Source organism: Corythoichthys intestinalis, chromosome 11 (genome assembly GCF_030265065.1).
Source record: "Corythoichthys intestinalis isolate RoL2023-P3 chromosome 11, ASM3026506v1, whole genome shotgun sequence".
Classification (NCBI taxonomy): Eukaryota; Metazoa; Chordata; class Actinopteri; order Syngnathiformes; family Syngnathidae; genus Corythoichthys; species Corythoichthys intestinalis.
The window spans coordinates 7,985,600-7,996,610 of NC_080405.1; the positions used below are offsets into that span (position 1 = coordinate 7,985,600).

The window sequence follows — 11,011 nt, forward strand, 5'->3', positions numbered from 1 at the left end:
ACCTAAGGCAGTGGGTTCACTTACTTATTTTAACCCCCTTCTGTCACTGTTTGCATGCTATCCTCATTAAAATATGAAAACCTATAAATGTTTGGGTGGTTTTAGTTAACGCACTGTTTTTTTATCTGTGTAATTTTGACAAAGATCAGATCAAATTTGATGGAAATTTTATGCAGAAATGTGAGAAATTCCAAAAGGTTCAGATACTTTTTCATACCACTGTATATACTAAGTAGTTATGTAACTATCATTATTTTCCAAACAAAAGCCAGATGGTTGCAAATTTTGATAAGGAATTGTTTGAAAATTTCAACCAAGTCAACTACAGTCATTTAACAGGTTGCGTTCCATTTCCATTATGATGTAAACAGGTTAAACTGTGTTTATCTTTTATCTTTAAAAAAACAATATCATGAGCTGAACTTTTATTATTCTGCTATACATAATCGACGAGTACTGTATTTTCTGCACTATACGGCAAATCGGAGTATAAGGTGCACGTTCAAAGAATGGCCTATTTTAAAACGGTTTTCATGTATAAGGCGCACTGCATCATAAGGTGCAGTAGTAATAGTAGTAGTAGTGGTTGGGGTTTCGTTATACATCCACTAGATAGTGTGTGCTTAAGGGAATTTCATGCCATGATTAACCAACAGTGGTCCATATTTAAGGGTCACTGTCTGATTTTGTGAAAATTGAAGGCATTTACGTGCGCCTTATAGTGCAGAAAATACAATCATTTTCCACCACCATGACTTGATCACATCATAGCTTTTCCAGAGAATTTCGTACTTGTTGAGGCTCCTCCACCATGGTGACATACTCCACTATATTCCCTCCTCCATCTGACACCACCACAGAAGTCATCACTCATTCCTTAGAAAACAAAAGTTGGTAAAATTAATAAAAAACACAATTACATCTGAAAGTAAGTGTGTACAATTAATTTACTTCTAGTCTTAGATATATTAGCATAGTGGTGTTGGGGTACACGTGCGTGCTGACAATGAAACAGTTTGGAAGTTACCTCACACAGCAGAATGACTCACATAAAAAGCTAAATCAGGTCACATTTTCTTTAGCCCTGAATCACAAGTCTCACATTGTTCTTTCGTAATGTTTACAAAACTTAAAAAAACGGGGGGAAAAAAACCTCGGGGGAAAAAAAAAACGCTTCAAGGCACTTTATCAGTGCTTATTGAAGAAAAAAAAAAAAAACTATACATGTTTTGGCAAATATTTGCCAACAGCTTTTTTGATTTAGGGCTATAAATAAATTAGACTTGACTAGCTGGCCAGTTGACAGTAACTTTTATAACAGTTAATGTGGTAAGCTACAATATGATGCTAAAAGTATAGTGTGGGCACAATTCACTAAAGGAGGATAGAGAGTGCTTGAACAGAACTACAGTAAACGTCAATTAAGTCGTGAAATGTTGGCATCATACTCACTCTGGCATTCTATAGTTGGGGGAAAATACAGTGGTACCTTTACTTACGAATGTCTCTACATACATAATTTTCAGGTTAAGACACGCCTAAACGGGAACGGGAAAATACTGCCTCTTGTTATGAAAGAATTTTCAAGAAAAGAAAGGCAAAAATACAATATGGCTGGGACTCGCAACTCCCAATAAGTAAATTCTGCACCTGCATACATCGGATGATCCCCAAAATTCCAACACTGTATAATTTACAATCTATTTGACAGTCTATGATACATAATTTTAACACGCCCGATGGACAATGGGTGCCAATTTAAATGAGTAATTCACAATTGTTTGTCAACAGAGAAATTTAGTGCTATCAAATAAGGATTAAATAAGATAACAAGTCCACATGTTACGTATCAGATGCTTATGATGAAGTCGTACGCAGGCTAATGTTTACTTTCCGTACGGGATGTTTCGGAGTGTTGCTACTTGACACTTAAGACTTAGCGACCAATGTGAAAGTTTTATCGACTAATTTACGAATGCCAAAATAACTGCCTTTTTGACTAACTATATTTGAGAGAGGACGCACGTATTAGTTAAGTCTACATTTGCATTGATGGGAGGAAAAAAAGTAGCTCAGTTAGCATTAGCAACTAGCTAATTCTATGATAGTTACCGTTATATGAGACAGAAGTTCATAATTCGGAAGAGCAACAAATTAATATGTTTAGGGCATTAACACGTAAAATCGCAAGCCAGTGATGTGCGTTTAGTTTCCTCTTACCTTGCTTTTCTGTGCAGACAAATACGACGCGCCACAGCTAATGCTACCTGGGCCTGACTTAGCCTTAACTTGACTGGTCAAATAAGAAAAGTGGAGGGGAAAAAAGGCTAATTGCACTTTTCTAAACAGTAATTTGTAAGTCCTGTGACTATCAAAACACCTTGCTGACGATCCTTCAAACCGAGTTTGAATCCTGATGATCAAGTCGTGTTCATGCCTTACTTTTGTTTTGATTTGGGTCGATTCTAAGCTATCATGTAGCTTTCCGGCGCGCAGTATCGTAAGCTACACGGAAACTGCGGGTCAAAGCGTCGACCGCTATGACGTCACGAGAACGCGATTGTGGAGTCCCTCATAAATGATCGCAGTCAACATTTTTAGAATAATCATATTTTTTTGTAAAAGCTCGCGAAAATCAACCTATGAAAAGAAAAAGCTGCTACAGTCAATTAACATTAGGGTGACCAAACGTCCTCTTTTGCCCGGACAAGTCCTGCTTTCACGTAGTGTCCTCGTGGTCCGTGGTACTGGCGGGTTTTATAAATTCATAAAAATGTCTGGTTTTTATGATTTTTCACGGGACCAATTTGAAGAGATCCCTCCGGCCGCTGGGTGGCAGCAGTTGACATGGCTCCTACTAGAATGGAGGGAAGTAGTAGTTCTTCTTGTTTTTGTTGGCAGTTTATCCCTATCATGAGGCATTACCGCCATCTACTGGGTTGACGATTTGGCCACAATGCCTGTTTTTTTTTTTTGTTTTTTTTTTTTTGTTTTTTGTTTTTTTTGTTTGTTTGTTTTTTTATGATAAATACATATATAATGGCAACTGTTGACTTCTGTCGGAGCTTTGACTGTAAAATCCCATTTGGTGTCGCATCGGCGCGCTGCCGATGATTGTAAACTTTCATAGCAAAGTTTGAAATTTGCCTCAGCTAGCTATCAGTAAGCTAAACCGCGCTAGGCATTATGGGAAACGTAGTTTTGAACTGCTACGTTTGGAAACATGCTGATTGAATAGTTTGTCAGTTTATTTCGTTTTTTTTTTTTGTGTTCAATCTAGAACATTGAATGAGAACATCAATTGAATGGGAATAACAATTTGTCAAGGACAATTGTCGTGATAGTAATTTATAAAAATGTTTAGTTGGCACATAGCCTACTGTGTGTATGTGTATTGACTGGACTACATTTCTATGGGTCTGCATTATATATATATGTATATACAGTGCCTTGCAAAAGTATTCAGCCCCCTTGAACCTTGCAACCTTTCGCCACATTTCAGGCTTCAAACATCAAGATATAAAATTTTAATTTTTTGTCAAGAATCAATAACAAGTGGGACACAATCGTGAAGTGGAACAAAATTTATTGGATAATTTAAACTTTCTTAACAAATAAAAAACTGAAAAGTGGGGCATGCAATATTATTCGGCCCCCTTGCGTTAATACTTTGTAGCGCCACCTTTTGCTCCAATTACAGCTGCAAGTCGCTTGGGGTATGTTTCTATCAGTTTTGCACATCGAGAGACTGACATTCTTGCCCATTCTTCCTTGCAAAACAGCTCGAGCTCAGTGAGGTTGGATGGAGAGTGTTTGCGAACAGCAGTCTTCAGCTCTTTCCACAGATTCTCGATTGGATTCAGGTCTGGACTTTGACTTGGCCATTCTAACACCTGGATACGTTTATTTTTGAACCATTCCATTGTAGATTTGGCTTTATGTTTTGGATCATTGTCCTGTTGGAAGATAAATCTCCGTCCCAGTCTCAGGTCTTGTGCAGATACCAACAGGTTTTCTTCCAGAATGTTCCTGTATTTGGCTGCATCCATCTTCCCGTCAATTTTAACCATCTTCCCTGTCCCTGCTGAAGAAAAGCAGGCCCAAACCATGATGCTGCCACCACCATGTTTGACAGTGGGGATGGTGTGTTCAGGGTGATGAGCTGTGTTGCTTTTACGCCAAACATATCGTTTTGCATTGTGGCCAAAAAGTTCAATTTTGGTTTCATCTGACCAGAGCACCTTCTTCCACATGTTTGGTGTGTCTCCCAGGTGGCTTGTGGCAAACTTTAAACAAGACTTTTTATGGATATCTTTGAGAAATGGCTCTCTTCTTGCCACTCTTCCATAAAGGCCAGATTTGTGCAGTGTACGACTGATTGTTGTCCTATGGACAGACTCTCCCACCTCAGCTGTAGATCTCTGCAGTTCATCCAGAGTGATCATGGGCCTCTTGGCTGCATCTCTGATCAGTTTTCTCCTTGTCTGAGAAGAAAGTTTGGAAGGACGGCCGGGTCTTGGTAGATTTGCAGTGGTCTGATGCTCCTTCCATTTCAATATGATGGCTTGCACAGTGCTCCTTGAGATGTTTAAAGCTTGGGAAATCTTTTTGTATCCAAATCCGGCTTTAAACGTCTCCACAACAGTATCTCGGACCTGCCTGGTGTGTTCCTTGGTTTTCATAATGCTCTCTGCACTTTAAACAGAACCCTGAGACTATCACAGAGCAGGTGCATTTATACGGAGACTTGATTACACACATGGGTTTCTATTTATCATCATCGGTCATTTAGGACAACATTGGATCATTCAGAGATCCTCACTGAACGTCTGGAGTGAGTTTGCTGCACTGAAAGTAAAGGGGCCGAATAATATTGCACGCCCCACTTTTCAGTTTTTTATTTGTTAAAAAAGTTTAAATTATCCAATAAATGTTGTTCCACTTCACGATTGTGTCCCACTTGTTGTTGATTCTTGACAAAAAAATTAAATTTCATATCTTTATGTTTGAAGCCTGAAATGTGGCGAAAGGTTGCAAGATTCAAGGGGGCCGAATACTTTTGCAAGGCACTGTACATACATCCCTAAAGAGATCTGAATCAATGTTCAAAGAAAGAATCAGAAGATTAATTGACTTGGGAAAAAAACAAACAATACAATTGACTGTACTGAAGCTTAACAAGCTCAAAAACACCTAAACTTAGCTTAATGGCGGATTGCAAGCAACTATCAGGTGAATACCCGCACTTACTATACAAGAGTGTGGTGGTTTTTAATTGGTCAGTATCTTGTTCACCTGCCTAATCTTGCTGGTACTCGTGTTGCTGCCTTTAGTGCTCAATTATGGTATACAGTAGTTGTGTGGGGCTTATCGATGAGCCGGAGGCATGAAAACGAAACTAGCAATTCACAATGAGAAAATCTAACCAAAGTAACGTTTAACGCGGGCGACAATTTAAAAAGTAGTGGAGTAAAAAGTACAGAAACATGCTGCAAAAAGTAGTGAGGTAAAAATAAAAAGTACCACTTCATATTTGTAGTCAAGTAAAGTACTGATACACAAAAATGTAGTTAAGTACCGTAACAAAGTACTTTCACTTCTTACATTCCACCACTGGTTATTGAAACCTACTTTGAACTGATGAATTCGGAGGGATGATCTTATTCTTTTCTTTTATTCTTTTCAAGCACGAAATTTGACAACCTAAATCAAACATAACAAAAAAACAAACATAAACAAAAATAGTGACATTTCATCAAAATAGCAAATCTAAATGAGTATTCTTTAAAAGATTGTCTTACCAAAAAAGAAAAATGCATTCAAGTTATGGAGTTAGAAAAGGTTAAGTTATCCAATCAATGTTGTTCCACTTCACGATTGTGTCCCACTTGTTGTTGATTCTTGACAAAAACAATTAAATTTCATATCTTTATGTTTGAAGCCTGAAATGTGGCGAAAGGTTGCAAGATTCAAGGGGGCCGAATACTTTTGCAAGGCACTGTATATATATATATATATATATATATATATATTTAGATATATTTAGATATATTTAGATTAGGGTTGTCAAACGATTAAAATTTTTAATCGAGTTAATTACAGCTTAAAAATTAATTAATCGTAATTAATCGCAATTAATCGCAATTCAAACCATCTATAAAATATGCCATATTTTTCTGTAAATTATATATATTCTGTAAAATAAATTGTTGGAATGGAAAGATAAGACACAAGATGGATATATACAGTGGGGAGAACAAGTATTTGATACACTGCCAATGGGAAAATCCATTGGCAGTGTATCAAATACTTGTTCTCCCCACTGTACATTCAACATACGGTACATAAGGACTGTAGTGGGCATTTCACTCTACTGTCATTTAACCCTTGAGAGTCGAAGGACGCGCCGGCGCGTCCTCAGCGCACGTCGTCTTTGAAGCGCCCTCGCGTTTTAATTACATCACCCACATGCCGTTGGTTGGTCTTGTTTTAAAGTGCGGAAGTTGCGGTTTACTCTCGTTGTTATTTGAAGTCAATCGACCAACTAAAACGTGAGATATTGTCATTTAAGTTTTATAGTTTTATTGTCCTCTCAAAAAAACATTAAAACGCTGCATGGATCATTTGTTTATGTCTACATTTCCATCATTTCTTGTCCTTTTTCAAAACGGAAGCTCCATGAAAAAACACAAATCAAACGAACCCTTTCGAAGTCACAGTGGAAGCACAAAATGCGTTTTTAAAAAAAATATATATATATAACTGCCATGCGAGGTTCCACCGAACGAGAGGGAGGAGTGTTCTGAAGCAGCGAGGTGGCGACCGACGGCCGTTTGAATCGAGCGAGCGAGCGACTTTGTGTGACTTTGAGAATGAACAGATAACTAAATTTAACGCAAGCAATTGTGCTTTTTGATCAACTTGAGGAAGAGGATGGTCCAAATTCGTCATCATCGTCTTCTTCGGAAGAGTCCTCGAGTGTGACGGAGATAGTGACGGATTTGAACACGTGGGTGACGCCATCGACGAGCAGAGGTAAGCCAACTCACTTTTTTTTTTTTTTTTATGCTGAAAAAGTTTCTTTTGAAAGTTTCTTTTGATATTGCAAGACAAAGTTAATTTTGATGCAATATAAGTGTGTGTTTGTGTATATAATAATAATGTGCAGGTCTTCTTTCTATATGAAGATTAGGGATGTAACACATTCAGCTATGGTATTCTTTCTTTTGTCACACATATAGATTTCATTATTATGTATTTATATATTTTTATTTTATACTTTATTATTTTCATAAATACTTTTTTTTCATGTACATTTATAGTGACAATGAAAGTAAAGTGAAATGAAAATGGAAGGGTGGAAAGAGGACCGACACCCCATGGAAGTGTGGGCTGTGTGATGTAGCCCTGTGTCAAATTCCAGGACGAAACTGCTTTTCGGAGTGGCATGCCTGAAAAAAATTTAACTTGTTTATTGTAAATATTTTTGAAAATACTTTTTTTCCCCCAATGTTATATATATATATTTTTTCCCACAATCAGTCTTCTCAATTTGTGTATATAAATGTGTGTTCAAGAAGCTTGATTGTGTGTACATAGTTTTCATCAGGTGATGGGCCGCAATACCTAAACTCATAAAGAGATGGCCTCTAAACACCTTTTGTGTTTGATGGTATATTTTTTCACTTTTCTTCACTGTTTGGTCTGCTGTATATAACCTGTTTTGACTAGAGCATGTATAAAGGCAAAAAACGCCTATGGCTATACCTGTTGTTTATGTTGAATTGTCAAATATAAGACTATGTATTCTAAATTTTTTTGGTTGACTGTTCATCCTAACATGTTGAATAAATATTACAAAGTTTCAAAACGGTTCGTTACGCATGTTTGGTTGTCAATTGGACATCAATATTAAAAATTTTCACAAAACGATTTTGGAATTTTTGGTCTTTTTGGGCCCAAAATGATGATTTATAATTGGTCAGTGAAGGAAACAACAGTTTGGACATGAAGTTCAAGGTGTCACAAAAAAAGGGACCAAACCAGGCCATCGTAAACAATTCTTTCTTTGAAATATAAAGGCAACTTCAAAGGCATGCAAAATCAGACAAAATAGGCCCAGACCTTAAAGGGTTAAATCTGTCTGTGCTGTCCTCACTCCGAAGCGTCTACTTTTTCCAAAGCTAGACAGCTAGTGAACGACGCCTTAGTAATCAGACTTCTTCCTTTTTCATCTGATTTATTAATAAAATAGCCTCAAACCATTGTCCTCTTTAGACTGTCATAAAAATACAAAAAAAAAAAAGTACACAAGCATTGCATTAGCAACAACGTTAGCTTAGCACGCTATACAGGTTCACTAAACATAAACAAAAAGCGTCTCATACAAAAAATAGAACATTTCGCTTACTAACATAATATGTACATTCTTTACAACAACCATACTTACGGACAAATCTTGTCCAAGGATCATATAAGCACAACATTACAACGTAGGCTTCAGCCCGAGACGTCGTGCAGCCATATGAACTGGCAAGAAAAAAATAAACCATGTCGCAAAGCGACCACAAGAGTTCGCTGTTGTGCTGCAGCACAAAAAGCCTTGCTGTAAAACTTACCAAAAGGCAAAATACTGTCTGAGCGGGACATGTGCGTTAATTGCGTCAAATATTTTAACGTGATTAATTTAAAAAATTAATTACCGCGCGTTAACGCGATAATTTTGACAGCCCTAATTTAGATATATACACACACATACATATATATATTATATATATATATTATATATATATATATATATAATATATATATACATTTATATATATATACATATACATATATATATATATATTATTTTTTTTATTTTATTTTTTTTTTGTTTGTTTGTTTGTTTGTTTGTTTGTTTTTTTTACGTCATTTTTTTTTTTTTTTTTTCCAAACTGCATTTTTCCATCCAGAGTGAGGAGGCACACTTTAAATATAAGTGATATAGGCATCTTTGAGTGAACTTCGAGTAAAATTCAAGTATCTTGAGGCCGGGCTGAGTGTCCTCATTTTTAGAAATCAAAATATGGTCACCCTAATTAACATGATCAATGAAATACAGAGTCTACCAGAGCATGTTGTCATAATTTTTACGATCTCATGTTTCTTTAAACCACCACTCACGCACATATACATATACTGTACATACATACAGGCAGGGGTGAAAGTGGGCCAGAACGGTCAGGAACGCAGTTCCTATATAAGATTCAGGGCCAGAACGCAGTTCCGGTATAAGATTCAGGGCCAGAATGCTGTTCCGGTACACGGTGCTTTGATTCCGAAAATATGACGGCAATAAACTGCCACACATGCATTTCATCTCCAAGAAGAAAACAATCTACCAACGTCAGATTTACATTACTGGTGCACGATAATTATTGGTCTGATAATTATCGGTCCGATAATAGGAATTATGACGTCATCCCAATAAATCCAATAACATAATTTATAGGACCGATAATACAGTATGACCTGTGCTGGCTGGCTGGGAAATCAGTTGACCATTTGCGGGGCATTACTGCCACCTGCCGGTCAGAATAATTCGCTGCATCTATAATTTGGCCCACAAACTCATTCACTTTACACAGTGCTGTGTCTAGCGTTAGTATTGACAATCGTGAATGCTTTCTGTTACTTACGTTTCCGCCTCGGAAATATATGTCTGTAAGTATTTATATTTACTATAACTTATGGATGTGCAATATATGTTTACTCCGTGGTGAAGGGTCATATGTTCAGAACTTCATAAGTTGTTGTGTTATAGAAGCCAGCCAATGCTTAAGGCTAGTAGCTCAAGCTAGTGTGCTATGTTATATATACATATAATAGTTGTCATGTAATGTTAGTCCTGTCAGCATGCTTGGTAGGATTTTATACTATGCAGAGAATAAACCTCATACTTTATTGAATATGGGTTCACTCACTGCCGTTTATATTGATTATTATAAGGCAAGCCATTAATTCTTTTAGTTCCACCATATTTTTGTTATGAGGAATGAGTAACAAACCTTACTATATAATGTTTACAGTGTTAGTTATAAGTTAGTAAGTTATTAAGAGGCCTTTTGGTTATTGATAGGCTTGCTATCCTAACCTGTTTCTCAGGTTAAGAAAGTTGTTTCATGGACCAAGACCACAACAGTCTCCTGTAGCGCCAAATATTTTAATCCGACGACAAAGCACAATACCTGTTGGGTTTATGTTTTAGTTCAGTGCTCATTGTTCAGGAAACAGATCTTCAATTATATTGACTAATTAATTGTGATTGACTCAAATTATATTTATTTGAAAAATAAATATTGGCACTTTATTTGAAGTCAAGACATTTCTTGTCTTTGTTTTGTTCATTATAATAATGTTCATGTCATTATGAAAATTCTGGTGAGATCAAAGACAAATCTATGTTGAATCCACCATTATTATTTTTTTAAAACTTCCAGGTGTTCAAAAACTCGGGTGAATATACATTTTAAAAAATTACATATTTATTATCGGTTATCGGTATCGGCTTTGAGGAGCAGGAAGCTATCGATATCGGATTCAAAAAATGGATATCGTGCACCCCTAATTTACATACACTAGTGTTAACAAGAAGCATAATAAAGTGCTTGTGTAGCGTAATCCGTTTCCACCAATATTTATTTTTTATTTTATTCCACGGACGGCATGGCGGTTTCCCCAGCTGCTGCAGTTATCTGAGTGTGATGATGATGAGTCAGGTCTATGTGCGAATGCACGCAGCAAAGCAAAACGCCTGGACTCATTTATCCGTTCAATTGGCTGACATACTGACATGTGACTAGCAGAGATAGTTAGCTCTGATTGGTTCAAATGTGCATGTATTCTGGAACAGCAAAAAAAAAAAAAAAAAAAAAAGGTTGAATTGATGCGACAAAAAAAGGGCAATAAACAACATAAATAAACATAAAATTGATCAAATCTTTAAGAGCAACGAAAGAGTTGAGGA

The 11,011-nt window shown here is 36.6% G+C and overlaps 1 protein-coding gene across 5 annotated transcripts in view; it reads right to left on the reverse strand.

The window, feature by feature from the left end:
- The window catches only part of LOC130924269 (ETS-related transcription factor Elf-2-like), a 33,119-nt gene extending 24,504 nt beyond the window's left edge, over positions 1–8,615 (reverse strand). Inside the window, exons 1-3 of one of the 5 annotated variants that reach the window (XM_057850711.1) lie at positions 8,450–8,615; positions 5,632–5,703; positions 793–876 (exon numbers count right to left, since the gene is read on the reverse strand). In XM_057850711.1, coding sequence (XP_057706694.1) covers positions 793–867 — 75 coding nt within the window. In that variant the 5' untranslated portion in view covers positions 868–876; positions 5,632–5,703; positions 8,450–8,615. Of the gene's footprint in view, positions 1–792; positions 877–2,220; positions 2,547–5,631; positions 5,704–8,449 lie in introns of those variants that run through there. The other 4 variants (XM_057850714.1, XM_057850710.1, XM_057850713.1 and 1 more) reach the window with 4 other exon arrangements.
- Between the last annotated feature and the right edge of the window lie 2,396 nt (positions 8,616–11,011).